We start from the raw sequence: 20,144 nt of genomic DNA, 5'->3' as shown, positions 1-20,144 counted from the left end.
GAGAGAAAAAACAAATAACGAAAAGTTGTTACTGTACAGATAAAGTGATTCAGGATTTGTACTGTGTCATAAAAGCGCTGAAACTATTTATGACAAAAAGATTTAGAAGTTGAGGCTTTAGACTCACTTTGCCACTAATATTTCTGCACATGTTGCCTGTGAGTTCAATGTGTGAGTCCATGTGTGCATGAGCGTGTTTTCACTTCTAGCACTGTGAGTAACAGGCCTCCTACTGTGTGTTTCTGCCCACTAAGTGAAAGAAATTAGAAAAGGTGCAATAGAGGAGATAAAGTGAATACGATGGAAGGAGAAATGGCATCAATCACAACTGCCTGCTACACAGCCCACAGTGACTCCCTGCAGCGCTGAGAGAATCTAACCTCCCACATACCATCCATCATTGAAACAAGCGTGACCGGTCTCACAGCTCTTCCGTGACTTTCCCACATACACGAAGCTCGGGAATCACCAACCAAGTCCACCCACACTTTACAAAGAGTGCTGACACTAACCATGACCCCCTCCTTGCTACAGAAACTCTTGTTGAGGACCCCTCCAATGAACCTATCCTACTAGTTAGATGTGGCACCAAATGATAAACCTAATTCGTGGCTCTTCATATCTCCCACCAGCCTGGCAATATGCTGCTGTTGAACAGATGGGTCGATACACATTCCCTCACCCACAGAGGGTGTGAGAGTTGGGGGAGGTGAAGGGTGTAGGAGGACAAAGGGGGGAAGGGCATGAATCTTGTATGACAGACTAAAGGATTTACAGTCAGATGAGACAAGCGCGGTCCTTATACTGTCTGACACCACCGTACCTACATGTGACAGGACAACACCAGCTGTGCAGCACAGTCATAGGACACTGATAAAAATAGAGGAGAGCTAAAGGTGTCGACGTAGGTGACGTTTCATGGTTAACACTCCACATATGAATCCAGTGATCCCAGTTCAAATCTTCTGTGTTTTCAATCTCCTGCATGACCCTAAATTACAAACCATACTCATTACATAGATTTGTTACAGTTACAGTTTCTCATGCTCTAATGCTTTGGAGTGAGAAGAAAAGATCACACACCTCACAACACTCATAGATTTCTGTATGAGGTTTTCATTTTCACAAATAACTGTCAGTGCAGTGTGTTGATAAAAACTGTGGTATGTGGAATTTCTGACTGTTCATGTAGCCACAAAGGGCCGGTGCAGAGCTTTTTGACAGTACAATTGAAAAATACAAATAAACATGGCATCATTACAGTCTGATTATAGAAATAAAACCAGAATAACATACAGTAGAAATAAACAACAATGTCTGTCATGATGGTCGATGCAGTGCGTAAAAACAAAACGGATGAACAGGTTGACCATAGACCTTTGGAGCATTTGGTGAGTTGGTGATATTCAGTATGACTCAGGCCCTGGTAAAGTCACTGGGTACATATGTGACTGGGCTGTGTCTGCTTGTGTGCGAGTGAGTAACTCTGTGTGTGTGTGTGTGTGTGTGTGTGTGTGTGTGTGTGTGTGTGTGTGTTTGTGTGTGTGTGTGTGTGTGTGTGTGTGTGTGTGTGTGTGTGTGTGTGTGTGTGTGTGTGTGTGTGTGTGTGTGTGTAGTACAGCGCAGAGCACACACAGTGCATTACAGTGCAGTGTGTGCAGAGGGTGCAAGCATCCCTGTGTGTTTTATTTGTTGTGTTTGACCCTTCAAACCCTAGCTTTCCCAGTCTGGGCCGGCCAGCCCATCGTCATCTGAGTCAGAGTCTGGAGAGGCCTCTTTGATGCGACGCAGAGCCTCATGGATGCTCCTGGTCAGAGGGTCAGTGGAGGTTAGGAACTCTTCATGGTCTTTTTTCTCTTTCTGGGGGACTTGCCTCAGTTTGACCCCCTTGCGGATCTGAGCTAAGATGCTGTTGGGGTCATCGTCACCCTTGGCAGGAAGCAGGGACCGCTGGTCGACTTTTCTCAGGTGAAAGCTGCCTCTCTTCAGGGAGGCCAGCACCTCGTCCATAGGTGAGCTCACTGTACACAGAAGGAGAAGAAGAAGACAGGCTGTGATTTGCTGATGTAAGCTAAACTGATTGAGACCTGAGAAACTACTATGGTGCTAAATGGTCCCAGTACCTCTTCTGCTCTGGGCCTCAAACTCTGGAATCTTCCTCAGCTTTTTTCGTGCACTCTCCAGTTGGCTGCTGTCAAAGAAGCGAGGGATGAATGGGCCGAGTGGGGAGAGACAGAGCTCGTCTGCTGCACCTTTTTCCTCAGCCTTCTGCCCCTGGCGGCCTGGGCTACCGGAGGGTGACAACTGCTCCCTTGTTGGGAGGGGAGGAGGAGGGGGAGGTGGAGGAGGAGGAGACATGGGTGATGCCAGCAGTGAGGACAGGGAGCAGGGAGAGCAGGAGGAGTCTGCAGGGCTGGGCACTGGCAGCGGTGGAAGTGATGCTGTGAAGGCTGTAACGGGCTGGGTGGTGAGTGTGGAGCTGGGGCTGGGGTCCGTTTGCACGCTGGTACTGAGACACAGAGGCTGGCCCTGCGTCTGGACACAAACAGTGTCCACACGCTCCTGTCTCTCGCTCCCACCACCCATTTCCATAATCCTCCCTCGCTCTCTCCTTCTTGTGTGGGCCACACGTAGGCGAGTAGACTTCAGTATCACCTGACCTGGGTAACGCTGGGAAAAGACACACAGAGACACAGAAGTCAATCAGTGGTAAAAAGGGAAATATGCCCTGATATTTACAGTTAATAAGAAGGCACATACTTGTTTGAAAGTGCGTAGTCTATCCAGAGTTCTCTGTCTCTCTTGACTAACTCTGCTATTCTTTCTCTCCTCATCTTCCTCTTCTTCATTTTTCAGCTAGAAAATGATGAGATGTAGAGGAAAAGAGGGTAACTAATGCTTTACAGGTATACAGTCACATTATTATAATAAAATTTTAAAAAGCATCAACATGTAAAACCTGGTACAATACGGAGTCTTTCTGGATGGTTTGACGTTTCTGCTGCTTCTGAGTGTGGTTTGATACACAGATCTCCTGCCGAAGGACGGGAAAGAAAACACATCAACACACTGATCCATACAGTATCATGCATACTGCTAACAATAATACACAATGGAAACTGTCCTATGATTCTTGTTTCCTTGTTGTTCTTACAAGAGACAACCCAGTCAGGGGACATTTTTTGAACAATGATCAACAACAAGGGGGTCGGAGAGGCTTTCACTTGAATAACAATCTATATTTTTAGATGTTTCTTGATAAAATACGTGGCAGGAAAGCTAAACAGAAAGGTTTTGAGGGTCACTTTCTGCTTTGATATAAATTCCAATAAAACATAGTACAAAATAAACAGACCATTTTACACCCTGAATAAATATGCTCTAATGGTAAGCAGAATCCAGGATACATTTCAAGAATGAAAATAAGTGTGTGTGTAAGGTGTACACACCCTCTTGTTCCTCAGATAGGAGCGCTTGGCAGTGATGCGCCCCCTTCGTGCCTCCAGCTGTCGAGCGCTGACCTGAAGTTTGCGCAGCTCTTCCCTCTCCGCAGTATCGTCCTCTATTATATCATCTGCACTTTCAAAGGTGTCATAGTAAACCACCTCATCCTGACGCTCTGAAAACACAAGTACAAGCACACAGACACTAATATAAAGACATAGTGACAATACATACATGTCCATATCTAGCATGTGTTCAAAAAACACAGCAATGATAATTCTATATTTTAAATGTCTTGCAACAAGTTTATGCTCAGTCCTCAGTAGTGAATAGTTTGTGAAATGCAGTGTCTTGTCTGGACCCACCTAAAAACTAGATGATGCATATCATCTCAAAAATAGATGCAATTTGTCAGTGAGTAGCTACACTAATATTTGAAATTCTGCTTAAATTTAAGTCATGCCTGTCATCTGTCTGCGGATGCTGTCTAGTTGAGCAGTGAGAAGAAGCTCTTCACACTGTAGGATCTCAGCCTGGATGTCATACAGTTGGAGCTGGAGCTCATAGTACTTTGACTCCATGTGGTCTAAGAGGGCCATTGCATCCTCACTGCTACACAGGCTCTGCATCTGATGGGATGGGACAAAAAAACAAAGTCACAGAACAACCGTGTGTTTGAGAGACGGTGTGTGTTTACATCTGTGCGTACATGTTTGGAGTATTATTTAGTGTTGTGTGTTATGATCACACCTCATCTCGAAGTGTGTGTTTCCTCTGTTCCAGACAGATCTCCCTGGCTCTCTGGAGCTGCAGGGTTTCCTTGGCGACAGAGTAGCGGAGTCTCTCCATGCGCTCCACCGCTGCTGTCCACGAAGCCTTCCCAAACTTACGCTGGTCCACCTTCATACGCTCATACACTCCTGCAGATACACGCACAAACAAAAGGGAAACGTTCACACAGCTTAGTGAAACTTCACAGTTGAGAGTGACTGGTGCTCATGTGAATGTGCGTCACCAACACAATCAAACAATCACCCATCTGGTACAGTGAGTTTGCATGTCACCCACAATTTCTTTTCTTTGAATGTGATGAGTAAGGACTCACAGGAGAAAAGCATTCTCACAATAAAGTTGAAGCAGGGAGACATCTATTGGCCACATTTGGATATTACAACATCTCCTATTCCAGTTTGCATATAACGCCACTCATTTATTTTTGATGTAAGTGCCAGATAATAAATGGACCAATCAGTGGTGGAGAAAACCTCAGATAACATGAGCACATTGTAGAGTAACCCAGCACAGCAGAACTATCTGATCAATAGGGTGTCCTTGTTTCCCCATCTCTGTCAAAGCACGGCTGTCTACACTGCCTCATTAATACCAAATCACATTAGCCTTGGCTTTCAAAACCACACACAGGTCAATAGCAGGCCAGTTTGCTGGGTGTGTATGTGTATGTGTGTGTCTAATAGAGTCATTCCACTGCTGCTTTACTGACTTAACATTGACAGTGACAGTCACAGCACACTGTACCTTTCTGAGCTCTGGCAGTGGTCTCAAAGTATTTTACAGTAAACTCCTGGATGTTGAGGACTGCCTCCTGAGCTTTCTTCTGCCAGTCGGAGTCCTCCTTTTTTAGAGCTTCAATCCGCCTTGGGCCCAAATAGTCATTCTCCAGAGAGATCTGTTGAAAGAGGACAATATTTGATCATTTATTGGTACAATAAAGTATCAAGAACGCCACAATAGCAACAATTAGGGACGATGACAAAGATTTATCCTGAGAAAAATATAGTCCAAAGATCTAAGAGATATGTTGAGTATGTGGATATCAAAAGTTGGAGGATCATGGGATAACAAGGGCTTTATCCAAAGTGATAAAAATGCTAGAAAGAGTAGCTCCTAGGACTGAACGATATATGTTTTTTTTTAATCTATATCTAGATATGAGCGTGCAAGATATTAATATTGCAATGATATCAAATGTTGAGATATAAGGGATTCATGTCTCTATGGTGACAACCCACATTCAGGAAGATGCTTCTTTTTGGTACTTTGGAAATTAACTATACAATGCAACCAATATTATCTGCCTTTACGAAAATCTCAAAGCTCCCTGTTCCTGTTGCTCTTCCTGAGCATATCCTCCATTTTTTCCCTGTTAAAGTTTTTTTAAGGAGTTTTCACTTATTCAAATCGAGGCTCTAAGGATAGAGGATCTTGTATTGCTGTACATATTGTAAAATGAGGCAATTCAAATTGACTTTGTGCACTGAAGAAACAATACCGTCTAGTTGTTTTGTATTAGACAGACTTTCTTAATTACATTTTCTGACACAATGTGACAAGTTTCTCTATAACATGCTCATGTCTTATTAATCATGTCTCTTTGTAAATATGTAAATACCACTTGATAGCATGATTGATATGTGGTGATTGTAAATGTCTGATAAATTTCATTAATATTCTCCTACACAATATTGTTTTTATGTGTTAACAAGACATTGTAAGCCTACAGTGCCACCTTGTGGTCTGTTCCGCTTTTATTTTGAAGAGCGCAGTTTTCTTCTTCTGAGGTTTTGGTGATGTTACATTTCCTGCTACACTCTCAATGTTGTGCTAAGGCATCGTCGGAGCAACGGTAAAAACTTGTAAACACATTAGTTATTTATCATGTTCATCTGTTTGAATCCTGTAAGGAAATAGTTTACATTGTGATTTACCTTATTATTTTTGTATTGTTCGTACCTGTTATTTTCTAAGAGCTCCGAACTGTGAGGTGTGTGTGTCGAGCTAGAGAGCATGCTAGCTGAAGGCGGAAACTCTTTAATTAGCGCCCTTGTAGAGCGGAATGAGGTATGAAAAATGTGGAGTGTGTATTATTATTAGATAGGATATTGTTTAAGAAAGAAGAATATCATTACTTGTTTATTAGTTAATTGCATATGTAAGGATAAAAGCAATATATTCTTTCTGTGAACAATTACAATATATTGTATTTCATTTAAAAGAAGCATGTGATATACTTGTCATAATAGCTTAAAAACATTTCATTTCATATTTTATCGGTATTAGTTGGTTACAATTATTTGTATTGGGTGTAAACATGATTAATATGTGAACATGATTTATGTGTGAATTATTTGTGAAACTACAGAGAAGCATTTTGTATTTTTTCTGTTTTATTCTGTAGTTTTCACGGTGAATGGTGCTTGTTGAGAGAAAGAAAATAAATCGACACCCGTTTGAAACTCTCTGCGTCTTGATCTATAAATCCAAGGGGCCTCTACAGTGATTTGTCAGAGCAGTGTTATGGTGAAGTGGGCACAGTAGAGCTGTATGTAGGATAGATAATTAAAATGATTTTTTTTATGTTATTCTTGGTTACTCTGAGCTAGAAAGACAGGCTCAAAGTTGATTCATATAACTAATTTGTAATCAAAGTTGAGCCTGTGTGATGCCTTTGGTGATATCTTACTTCAAACTCTCGCCAGTTTTGAAAGAACATGAAAATGCGCATATGAAGAGTTCTTCATAAAATAAATAAAGCTGGTATTTGACAAAAAAACATTCCCGTTCCTGTGTTGTAAGGCTTTGGGGCTTGATACCCAATCTCGGAATCTCATGTTATATCTTTGTTAGTTTAGATGGTGGGTTTCGAAGCTTCTATATATCCCACAAGCTCTGCGTGTTACCCCTCTCACTGGAGTTACTTGTATAGTAGCATTGCAACATTTCCATTTCCTCTGCATTCGTTCCAGTAGCTTATTTCTTATCAGATTGCCCTGGTTCCTCAACATCTGACGTGCATCTTAGACGCCTGCAGTTTCACTCATCACGGACCTTACCCAAGGGTCCACGCTGGATATTTGTTACCCCACCCTCACCGGGAATCAAACAACCAATCTCCTGCGCCAAAGTCAGTGGTGTTAACCAAAGAACCAAGACAGATCCTGAAAAGTCAGCTGAATAGGAAGAACAAGGCCCGAGCAAGGCCAAGAAAAGGGTTTTAAAAGCTCCTGTGTGCAAAGTAGAGCCAATGCAGTCTCACTGATGATAATAGTAGCACACTGTCAGAGGCAAATTCAGAAAGTGAGCCTGGAGAGGGAGTTACAGTACATTTCCACATACAGCAGCACTGGCAGTGACAGTACACAGTAAATGTTATCATGTTACACTCTAACACACATGCACACACTTTCAATATTAATTGAATTTAAATATCAATGTCAGTGTTAGGTCAACAAAAACTACATTTTCAACATGCTGACAAAAGCGTAATGACCATTTATACTTAACACAGAAAACAGATATTGCAAATAATAAAACTATTTTCATTTTTGTTATGATGTTCTTTACTGTAATCTTTTGCAGCATTATAGACTCCCTCTTTCAATTTGTGGATCTTTTTTCCATAAGAGCAAACTATAATGTATCATGACTCATAGAAAAATAGAGCCAAGACAGAGAAACTATATTTCATGAATGATACAAATCTGGGGGGAAAAATTATAAGAGGAAAACAGACTACAGAACAAAGAAGGAAAGTAAGCAGCATAGGGTAGAGTTACATTCCTGTCTGACCCCACGTCACCTTGCTGCACCTCTGTTCATATTGCACAACTCAGCAGTGCACCAGTATAATGTACCACTGCAATTCGATGATGTCAGGATACCAGTGCTCATTTTATCTTTGATCTTTCTGCATTCCTATGCATAGTCTAATTTTACACCTCTGGGTTTTAATTCCAATCATTTGTGTTACAGTAACATTTAGTGGAGCAACCTTTTAAATGAAAACCTTCAAGACTTTAAGAGTTTATTGCTATACTAGCTGCTCTGTGAGGATGTAGTTTGGCACAGTGGTGCTTTGAGCTAAATGCTACAATCAGTACGGTAACAGGCTCGCAATGCCAATGCTAACATGCTGAGCCTGATAAGGTATACTGTTTAAAACAGTCAGTGTTTTGGCTCTTAAATCAAGGCCTTTGAAAAGTTGGTGTTGGGTGTCTGAGCCAAAAACAACAGTCCAACTACATGAGATGTAGTTGGACTGAGATTCTCTGCACACTAACAAATACAGTAAGTAAAGATTCCATTTATTACTAGCACAAGAAGTTACACAGTGAAAAAATGTGACACAATGATTGGCTCATCTGGCGCATATTACGGCCATACATTTCACTGTGGCCTTTCCTCTCTCTTCATTTCACATTGTTAATTTTCACTTTCACAACAATTAAGTGGATTTGTAGATTTCTTTGAGAAGGCGTTTTTATACAACACACCTCTATACAGAACACACTGAAAAAGACAGAAAAAAGCAAAACACAACAATACGAGAGTATCAGAATAAAGTAGTTCTGTGGTGTCATGTTTGACACTCTGAGTCCAACAATCTTAATAGGATTTTCCTTATCAAAAATAACTGGTTACCATGAAAACCACAAAATTTAATCTACATTATTCATAACATTTGTTAGTAATATTGAAAAGATCATTCATAAGTGACATATAGGGTATTTATGTGTATTTGCCCACTCACCTGTAACATCATTTTATGTATATGAAATTTCTTTTGTATCTTTAAAGATACCCCCCATTCAATAGTTCTACTTTGAGTATAAAAGGCAGGAGATCACCTGCGGGTATATAAACTGTAGGCCTAGCAGTTAACAGTAACGAGACTGAGCACCAGTCGACTCACAATTGTGTTTTTCACGTACTCTTTCAGAATAACTCATTTAAGGTATGTCACCCCATGAGTCAGTTTGTACTGAACAGGATGAAGGCAGTAAACACTGGGTCACACATTTTGAGAATGAATCTACATATTGAAAAGGTTCACCCTCATGTGATAGTATGGTACAATACAATGAATTTCTACTTCACCACACTATATACTGAAGTTCCTCAGAGTAAAGGCTCCTCATTTTCACTGGCCTACAGCTTGTTTCCTGTTAGTCAAACCAGACAATATATATATGACGAAAGTCATATATTGTTGTTAACTTGTTGACAGATAACAATGGACACTTGCTTCTGAAAGAAAAAATCTCTTCGATACATACATATGTGCCACTGTTACATGGAAAGTACAAATATATTATCCGTTCAACCCTGCCAGTCTTGCCTCGATACTGAGGACGACAAACTTCCTAAAATGTAAAAGAGTTCTCTGAGCAGCTATTAATATGCATTAGTTGATTAGGAGGTTAAGGCATTTTTGTATTATTGTATTGTGTTTTATAACATTGGATCATTGGCAAGATTAAAATTAATTTAATTTAATTTACAAGTGAATTTGTGACTAGCTAAAAGTAACAGAGAAAGGCAAATAAACTCACAACTAAGAATATTAAAAGGGAAAAATAGTTTGAGAAAGCTGTGCTGCACCTCAAGTACACTGAAGACTATAAATAGACCCGGAAGTCCATTTTAAGGACCTCTCTCCTTTCAACATGTTGGTAGGAGGTTCCATGGTGTAATGGTTAGCACTCTGGACTCTGAATCCAGCGATCCGAGTTCAAATCTCGGTGGGACCTGTAGCTTTTCTCATCCTCTCAGGGTTTACTTGTGCTAACATGTTTCCGAGCAAACTTGATTTACTGCAGTAAAAACTGTTTATAAAAGCATGGTGACAGTGGAAGATTAAGCTAAGTTTAAGTAATGACGAAATGCTATTTGATGAACTGAGATTTTCGCATCAGCTTTCTCAACTAAAAAAAGTATACAACTAAAAGTATACTACCTCAGTATAACTATAGCTTATGTTTTATTAGGACACATTCAATTTTATCTGTTAGATTAGGTTTGTTTGTATATTCTGTCAGCCGATTGTGGAAAGTCGATAAACACATACACTCAAGTTCTGTACGTACACATTTGATTTACTTGACCTTAGCTTAAGTATTTCCATTTCATGCTACTTTATACTTGTACTTCTGCTCAACTGCTATGCAGAACAAAGTATTGTAGTCTTTACTCCCATCTAATATTGGGCAGGTTTAGTTATTAGTAACTTTACAGAAAAAACATTTTATAAATGAAACGTAATGAAATTTCATTGGAAAGAAATTCAATAATTTTGCCGTTGTTACAAGATTTGTAATACTGTTAAAAAATAAACGCTTACATTCCTGGAGCTTCTCGCCTCCCCAAAGCAATTAGAATTTACAACACTCACCTAAATCTGAAAGGTCTCTAACTACACTCTCCATCTTTCCATTTCTGCTGCATGCCCACTAATCCTGGTGTGTCAGCATCAGCCTGTTCTTGCAGTAAACCTATAGGACCACATGCAACATGACTTATTCATGTCTATGTGAGACTGCAGGAAATTGGAGATCTATGGCTACTATTCCAAGGTTGGGAAAAGCTTTTTGTGTTGCTTTGAGTGTGTGCGTGTGTGTGCGTGTGTGTGTGTGTCTGTGTGTGTGTGTATGTGTGTATACACCCACACATATATATATATATATATATATATATATATATATATATATATATATATATATATATATATATATATATATATATATATATATATGTGTGTGTGTGTGTGTGTTCATGAGATTTATTTTACTGATGTGCTGTGTTTGTCACTGAGCTAAATATATAAATGTGCCATCAGCACTGCATTGACTGAACAAAGCCCGTCCATCATCTATCCAATCATCAGCCTCCCTCTTTTCGCTGAAATTAGACACATCTCATCAACCACCCATTGGTGTTTCAAACATAAAGCATCTCATGAGAATATAACAGGGGATTCATTTTGCATGATACATCACAGTAAACATACACATGCAGAGCTGACCCTATTTTAAGAGGCATGAGAATTTCCGATGAAAATCCATTGTGTTTAATGACCAATCCTGTAGGGAAATACAGAAATACATCACTGAATCAATAGACTCATCTGCATGGTGGCCAGCTTCCCATGTATGCTAGTTAAGCATAGTGTCTGAGTAACTCCTAGACTCAGAAAAAACCCTACATGCTTCACATGGTCTATGACAAAAAGGTTGAACTTCCATAACAAAAACACCAATGTTTGTCACTTTCTCCTACTTGGATGTGTATGATGTTTATTACACATGTTTTCATTACTGAAATCCACTTACCATCTACAGTATGTGTGTGTATACTGAATACTTGTTAGTGTCAGCATGTCGAAAAAAGTTGAAGAGGCTTTGTAAAGTGCCAAAGAGAAATCTCTTTTGAAATTACTGAGTAAACAGACATGTCCCCAAACTGTGTTGAAGAACCTAGTTTCAAAGGGACAAATCCCAAAAAAAACATGGAGGAGCCCTCTCTATCTTCTGAGGATATGCCTCTTTTGATGTTTGAGCACACATGAATTTTCACTGAAAGTGGCAAATGATTACCTTGATCTGCTGTCTGCGTAGCATAGCTAGTTCCCTCATGTCTCTGAAGGGTTGCAACAGGTACTGGTACAGCTGTGTGGAGGCCTCCAGCAAGCCTCCATAGGCCTGGTCCTCTTTCTCATACAGTTCCAACAGCTCCACCATGCTGTCCACCGCCTTGTGCTTCTCCGTCAGCTGCATCATGTACACAGAAAGGAAATTACTTCTTGGTTGCTACATATATATAACAAAATCTGAATAATATGGAGACTTGGAATATGCAATTATCCACATCAAATGTAGAGGGGGAGAAGGGGGATTCAAATAAGTCCAGACAAAAAACGACCAGATAGCTGGAAGCACCTCTTTTGGAAGAAATGTAAACATCTATTGAAGCCTCAGATACACACAACTGAGAAACTTGCACACTGAGCAAGAGGCAGACACAAGTGGCTATAGAGTAACAAGCAAACGCACTTAATATCTTTCCAGCTGTCTGCTGACTGTTGTGTAAGAAATGTGGATAACATCTTCTTGCTAGCTGTAAGCATCAAAGATAAGCATAGTGTCACAGCAGTGTCAGAAAGTCAAGTTAACCAGTCACAGTAAAGTATACAGAAGAACATCTTATATCGTCATTTGGCACCGTATGAAAAGTTGCACCTTGCTGTGAAACTAAAAGGATGTTTTGTGTAATTGTAAATAATAGGACTATAGGAGTGCAGTCTCTGAGCATGCAGGCAGAGGCTCAATGAGCAGAGTCATTTCAGCTGCTGGGAACAAGATCAATACACACACATTTTTGCCTGACTGAACAATCAAGCTAGCACTGAAATAGCCATGAACTCAGCCCTCAAATGGAGTGGGAGGATCAATAGGACAGAGTCTGTGTGTGTGTGTGTGTGTGTGTGTGTGTGTGTGTGTGTGTGTGTGTGTGTGTGTGTGTGTGTGTGTGTGTGTGTGTGTGTGTGTGTGTGTGTGTGTGTATCCCACTTTACAACAAACTGCAAGTCTGTTTAAATGAACGGCAGAGCAATGTCACTGCAGACAGAAGAGCTGTGGTAAAGAGCCAAATAAGATCAGCACACCTCTTCCATCGTCAGGATGAATACTTCTTCAAGCAAAATAGATATCCCAGACAGTGACTGTCACTTATGGAAACAACTGAAGCAGATTAGCTCTGGCTGGTTGGCAGAAATTCTCTGACAAAGATGGCTCTGCTATTAGATGTTTGGTTTTTTTCACTCAGGAAGGGCAGTGCGGCTTCCTGTGTCTGGTCTTCTATCTTTTTTTATGTGCTGTGTGTGTACTTCTGAAGTGTGTGGATAGAGTGGGTGTGGGACTGACTGGGTGGAATGACATGTGGTTGATTCGCCTGTGCTACTCATGGCCTTGTTTCACTGCCAAAAGTAGAGCAGAGAGGAAACGCCTTTGCCAGAAAATCATATAAACAAATCTAACCCCTAACTCTTGACTCTTTCTTACTTTGGCAGTGACAGTTACAATACGCACATATAAGCACAAATAAGAAATAACTCTACTGTGACCTGTGGATATAAAACAACAACTCAGGCAAATGTTATTTAATATGACTGTTTATAGCTTTTACATTACTTGGAAATTATGAGGGGATTCAGGTCATGCAGTGGGATGTAGGATGTTATAAAATGCAGCATTCACAGTTAATATGTTGGTTTTAAAGAAATGGCTACACCAAAATGGCCTTTTCTTGGTCAGTACTGCATGCATTTGAAATATATTTGTTCCATAGATACAGGGAAGCTTGAATATTGATCCATCATCCACATGCAGTAACAGCCAGGAGTAATGCTGCAACGCTAATGACGGTAAACTCTTCTGTTAACACTCTCCTACAACTACTCTCTCACTCACAGGACTTCTTTCACTATCTGGCTTCATACGTCAAGGCTGCATTTATGCCATCGATTAGTAGGACCAGTTTAGAGGCACTGAGTATCAATATAATGTCTGTTTATATTAAGAGCAGTTAATCAATAACTCGCTCCTGCTGGTGTGTAAGAAGAGTTGGTCTGGAGCGTGTCCGGATCCTGTCTTCACTGTTTGTTAGTCTGTGTCAAGACTTGAGATACAAATCAGTGCTAGTGTGTGTTTATATTACATATGCAGAAGTGTTTCACAGAAATGTTTGTTATTATTATAACTGCAACTTTTTTCCATCCGTACGTAAATGTTCTGCATGAGACTCACATCTGAATATGGCAGTCTTAATTATTTATGGTGTGTTTTTTAACACAGTAACATGCTGTAAGCTAATTTGCTGTTTATTTTTTAATATTTTCACCACATATTATATTCTTTAAAAAGACAATCCTCTTTTAGGAAGATTGTATTTCTATTTCTTGTATTCAGCTTTTTCACCCCCCTCTGGCACACACTTAACTTTACAAGATGAGCATGTTCGAATACTTGATGCTGATCTGTTGAATAAATAGTGCATTATAATAAATAATAAATAATGCATTCAATCAAAAATATTAATAATAAATATAGCAGCATTCATCAGCAATTCTTTACTGATACATGGATATGAAAAAAAGGTCTTAGTGTCTCTTTCTGCCACATATCTATCCATATATCTGTGCATATAAGTGATCTCACATCATCTTACACCAAGAGACAGACCGGATGAAATGTAAGAACAAAAGAGACAGAGAAAGAAATATGATATGTAACATATGTTATTAAGTGGCTCAATGTTGTTAAATATTAAAATAGTTTGTTACCCAGGTCTTGTGCATGTGTGCACTTGACTCTCTCAGGTATGCAAGCAGCTGCATAAGACTCCATGAGGAACATGCTTACAGGTACAACATACTTTTACAAATTCATCCTCTCTTACTAGCTGGGCAGTGTTATCGATCCTTCCAGCTTCCTTTAAAAATGTAAAGATACTTCTGTCATAGCTTCAAAATTGCTGTATGACTTTTTCAGCCTGCCAAGAGGATTTATGGTTTATAGCTTATTTATGGTTCTTTTAAAGCTTTAGGTAATTTAGGTACCTAAGGTATGTACTACTTTATTAATGTCACCTAATCTTAACTTGCGTGGTCACTGAAATGTTCATGCAGTTTCCTGACAGAATGGAAGATGGCCAACACATCTACACTCAGTTTACCCAAAACTTTGTCTGATGAATAAAAGTATGTACCATTTAAGTTTAACCTTAACTATTATTTAAACTCACCAAATAAGAAAATATGAAGTGTTTTATGCTACTTTTCTAAACCATAAATATCAGTATTAAATGTAAACTGGAGATAAATAAAGACTGTCTACCTCAGATTAATTGCTAGTGCATGATACTTTCTCACAACCAATATGGTTGTTCAGTGGTTCTCAAAGAGGGGTCCGGAGATCCCCAGGTGTCCTGAGGGGGATTTCAGGGGGTCCCCGCAAAAAGGGGAATCATTTATTTTCTCACGATGACAGAATGGGTGACAATTTTGGTCATGTTTCATACACTTTCTGTAATAAGACAAGTTAAATCAACAATCTTTTCAAATGGGGGTCCATGGTCTAATTTGGGTCAGTTTAGGGGTCTTTGACGTGAGAAGGTTTGAGAACCAGCTGTGTTAACGCACAGCCAAACCGCGATGCTGCAGTTGTCCAGATGTGCAACTGTGTGAATGATTAAAGGCAGGCTCAGATTGAGGTGATAGAGTCATTGAGGTGCTGTGGTGGGGTCACACTCTCACCTCCTGCAGATGTTTTGTGGCACGGTTGAGCGCGTCCTCGTGCCCGGACTGCCTCAGCTCGCTCAGGCTCTCGTAGTACTCATCCGGGTCGTCGTTTTCTGTGAACAGCACCTGCGACAGGATCTTCCAGCCACAAGTATCGAGCGCGTGGCCCAGGTACACATGTAAACTGTAACACAGTTCATCCATTTCGCTCTCTGACACCTCAGCCAGACCGAACAGCACCGTCCACATCCCGGATGGTTCCTCTGGAAAGACCGGGAGGCAGGGTCCCATGTCCGAATTCACCGAGCACAGCTGCTGGTGGATCGCCCGCAGGTCCTGAAAGGAAAAAAGCCCTGCCCAGCTGCAGTCCTCCCTGCATAGACTGTCCAGCTCCTCCAGGTCCAAGCTGTCCAGTGAAGGGGACAGCTGGTCCTCTTTTGGTGACCTCAACACCTCTGTGTCAGGACTGAAGGGGGATGGCGCAGATTTGATCACAGTTTTGACAGGACTTTGTTTTGATGCTGTCACGGAAGGAGACCTGTTTTTGGCCTCCATGCAGGCTCCTTTGGACACTTTATCCCTGCACGGACTTCCGGGCCATTTTGTTTTGTCCCCATCCTGACTGGTTGCCTCCCTGCTGCCAAAGCTTCTCCTCTGCACCGTCCTGTTATGACACGTGATGGCAAATTTACCCTCCACCTCATTCCACGCGACGATAAAAACAAATTTATGCTTCTCCTTTTCCTCAAACGCATTAGGGCGCACAGCCACCCACCCCGACTCCAAATTATCCTCCATTGTGAAGGACATCTTTGCAAAGTGATGAGACACAAATGCGACGATTTTACTGCTGAGTCTGGCTGTGTGGGAGTCGGATGGATGCAGGGCGGTTGTTGTTGTTGTTGTTGTTGTTGTTGTTGTTGTTGTTGTTGTTGTTGTGTTTAAAAACACCAAAACACGAGGATGTGTCCGCCTGTCGGGCTATCCTCCTTCGCTCAAGCGGATGAATTTGGAGCAGTGCGCTGTCATTTCCATCAACTCCGATGTCTGGCTGAATTTGTGCCTTCTCACCACAAAGTAACAGCGGGATGCAAAAGCAGCTGCGTACATCGTTCAAATACAGCAGACTGACGCCATAAATGAGTATGACACCTGGCTTCGTCCAGTCCCACTGTCTGCGGAAAGGTTGGCATCATCTCAGCTGTGATAACAGTAGCCTATGTTTTCTTCATCGTTCGCTCAGCAAGACCACCACATACGTAAAATAACTGTTGCCTTCATGGTGAAATAAATGTGGGTATTTCCATTAAACTGCATGAGTAGTCCAGACAAAGTGGCCATGAATACGATTAGGACGATGCCTAGATTATTTACCAAAACATAACAATCAGATTAATATCTGAGACGAGCTCTCCTCATTATTTTGTCACTACAGCAGGTGTATCCGTGACTTTTTAAGATGATTAGCAGCCACTAACATTTCATTGCTATTACCACGATCCATCTGATACGTTACAAATCATGCCATTCTTATTATTTCAAGCTGTCTAAATAAAAAATAACAAAACAATTGAATTGCAGTCTTACGAGATATGGCGAAGACCAGCTGTTGATCGGGGAGTCTATAGACTATGTATAGATTCCGAGGGGCAAGTGAAGGCAACATCAGAATCTCAACTTCAGTAGGGCACGTAGAGACGTGCTGACGTTTCATGTTGAGCAGTGTGGGATGTTTTGCAGAGAGTTTCTAGCTGCAGCATCAGCAACAGCATGCATGGGTGGAAAAACAACAATAATGAGGCTTCTTAACCAAACATACATGCATACAAGAGGTAAATCAATATTAATTCATATTAATTTGTAAGATTTTGGTACAATTCAGCCAGGGAATGAACTAATAAAGAGGCAGGGGGATTGTGGCTCCTCTTAATAAGACATGAGCTCTCCTGAAAACATGATTTGGGGGGAGAGGTCTCTAAAATATTGACAATATGCTGTCTTTGCCATGCATTTCTATTTTTCTGTATCTGCATCATCATGCATCATGTCTAAATTGTGGCTATTACTGATGTGTGATTCATGCATGAGGGTGATTCATCACTAATTCACTTTTCTTGCCATTATCATTAAATGAGGCCGTGCTGTATCATAAACTTAACTTATTTTAACCCAAAGATCAGAAAAAAACAAACCCTCTTACTCCCATTCAGTCTGTGCATTACTCTGCATTTCTCCAAACCACCATTTCTCTGTACAAATATGTCAAAAAGAACACAAAGACAGTTAGTTGCAAATGCCATAGTTCACACCTTGAATACAGCCTTAATCAAAAGTAGTTTGTGAATGACTTAGGAAGAAAGGGAAATAGAGCTACTGTGTGAAGTGACGGCTGTATATTCTACTGTTATTACTGTAATTGGATGGCACTCTTAATTCTGCTGTCTAAAAGGGCCTTAAATCATGGTTTTAGCACAAGTCCAAAGACAATTGTTTGCAAAACACAAAAAAATGATCCTGAAATAAATGTTAAATATGGCATTTCAACTTCAGAGGAGCCACGTACAGACCAATTACGGCAGAGAGAGATGCCTCAAGCCTGCTGGATGAGTTAGCTGTGGGAGAGCATTGGTGAGTTCTCATTGTTTACAGATATTGACTGGACTGTCTCAGAGGACAGGAATGGCAAATAGTATTTCCCTTTAATGGTCACAGCCTCGAGTTAAAGATAAAAGTCAGTCTCTCACCAGGGTGCATGTGCTTTAATGATGCTCAGAGCAATGCTTAATGGGTTCCCTCAGAGTTTCCCCCCTGCTTTTAATGAGCCCTGAGCATGACCTATAGTGCAATGTGTTTTACATTCTTAAATAGGAGGGCGCCTTGTGTCCCTTTCAAACTGCTTTCTGCTTCTCTGAACTGGTAAAACTATTTCTCTCTGCACTCAGCTCCTCTACTGTAGCTCTAATATTGCTACTCTTAATCCACAGAGGTTATATCTGTATCAAATCCAGCCATCCTTCATATCATCCTTATATATTTATACATATCTAATACTTTAAAAAAAAGATGAATACATCTCAGCAGCAATAAATCTAATTATTTACTGCTCTGCTGCTGCTATCACTGCTGCTTTCACCAAATGTATTATGAATGTGGCCCTGTGTAAAATTTGATAATTGGTGATGTTTCAAAAATACTTCAAAGAAAAAACGTGAATGTTCATAAAAAAGATGGTAAGCATGGAAAAATCTACATGGTAGTTATTCTTAGCGGTGGGGAGCATGATCACACACAGAGTCTAAGAATACATTTATTCCAAATAGATGCCTCAGTGAATCAGCCGCCTCTCCAGGTTATGACTCCATGCATGTGTATTTAGTGTTGCAATAACATAACTGGTTTACTTCAGCAGTACTTTACAACACTGTCTCTTCTACTGGATATAGCCTGCCTTGTAAGTAAGTGTAAGTGTGTGGGGGAGATGTTGTGACAGAGCCAGCAAGTTGTATTTTGGGGCACTATTTCCTGTACAGTGACTTTTAAATGTAGCACAGAGCTGTGTGAGTTAGTCATCTCATCGTGCAATTTAATATTTTTCCAAGTCTAAGTGAAAGTCATGTCTTCAGGGAAACAAATTTAAACTTTTATTTAGAGAAACAATAACTGTGGATTGAAAGAGCAGGACTTGTTGATCGTTTACATGGTTCCATGGTGTAATGGTTAGCACTCTGGACTTTGAATCCAGCGATCCGAGTTCAAATCTCGGTGGAACCTCGTGATTTTTCGGAGAGTAACCTGTAGATCATAGAGAGGTAAAGCAAGTGCTGCATTATGATTAATACTGTGAAGGAGAACAACGGGTTCATAACAATTAATAAGGAGGTTTTGTGAAATAATTGTGCCACATAATCAGAACTTAACTTAATTTAAAACGATAACTAAATGTAATGGATAGCCTACAATAAGAACATAAAATAAAAAGCTAGACACCATCTGTCCCTTCCAAACAGAGTAAATAAATGTAGGAATAGAGCGAGGTTTGTCCGTAAAAATTACCAAAATTGAATCATGCTTATTGGCTTTTTCCAGTTGTCATCACAAAGTCGCCAGTTGTTACTGTTGGTGATGTAGAGCAGCATTTACACCGACAGCAATCACCTCAAAGAGAATACAGTAAAACTCGCTATTAAAATGCAGATTCGTCCATTATGGAAATCTGTTTTGAGTTGATTGGAAACTGCCCTAAAAGTAAAAGTCTTCTTACCGGTGAAAATATTTATGTTTTTTAATTCACTTTCATTTTAAAGTCAGCAGCCTAATGAGGCCCGTATCATGTTTCCCTGGTTGGTGAGCTGATTGGTCTACGATCATCATGTTGGCAGGTGTTGATGTGAACTTCAGATCAAGTTAGCCGTGAAATTTAAGTTAACTCTAATCTCTCTCGCATAATGCTTCATGTTGGAAAGGCAGAAAATACTCTGAAAGTCTTGACTACAGTTTGTGTGTTCTTGCTGAAACCCTGTGGGCAACACGTGGTTCCATGGTGTAATGGTTAGCACTCTGGACTCTGAATCCAGCGATCCGAGTTCAAATCTCGGTGGGACCTAACTTT

The 20,144-nt window shown here is 40.4% G+C and overlaps 1 protein-coding gene and 1 non-coding gene across 2 annotated transcripts; one reads left to right on the top strand and one right to left on the bottom strand.

The window, feature by feature from the left end:
- Nucleotides 1–1,533: 1,533 nt before the first annotated feature.
- LOC133979224 (junction-mediating and -regulatory protein-like) lies at nt 1,534–16,808 on the bottom strand. Its single transcript, XM_062417706.1, has 10 exons — nt 15,551–16,808; nt 11,835–12,008; nt 4,981–5,131; nt 4,195–4,364; nt 3,908–4,073; nt 3,450–3,619; nt 2,960–3,034; nt 2,761–2,856; nt 2,124–2,670; nt 1,534–2,021 (listed from the first exon to the last, which is right to left on the bottom strand). The coding sequence occupies exons 1-10, from the start codon at nt 16,343–16,345 to the stop codon at nt 1,714–1,716; spliced, it is 2,652 nt and encodes an 883-aa protein (XP_062273690.1). The 5' UTR covers nt 16,346–16,808; the 3' UTR covers nt 1,534–1,713.
- A 2,426-nt stretch (nt 16,809–19,234) lies between these two features.
- trnaq-uug (transfer RNA glutamine (anticodon UUG)) lies at nt 19,235–19,306 on the top strand. The gene has a single exon. It is a non-coding gene; the product is annotated as a tRNA-Gln (tRNA).
- Nucleotides 19,307–20,144: the final 838 nt, after the last annotated feature.

Source organism: Scomber scombrus, chromosome 4 (assembly GCF_963691925.1).
Source record: "Scomber scombrus chromosome 4, fScoSco1.1, whole genome shotgun sequence".
Classification (NCBI taxonomy): domain Eukaryota; kingdom Metazoa; phylum Chordata; class Actinopteri; order Scombriformes; family Scombridae; genus Scomber; species Scomber scombrus.
The sequence above is the reverse complement of the archived record's forward strand: the minus strand, read 5'-3'. Positions and strand labels throughout refer to the sequence as shown.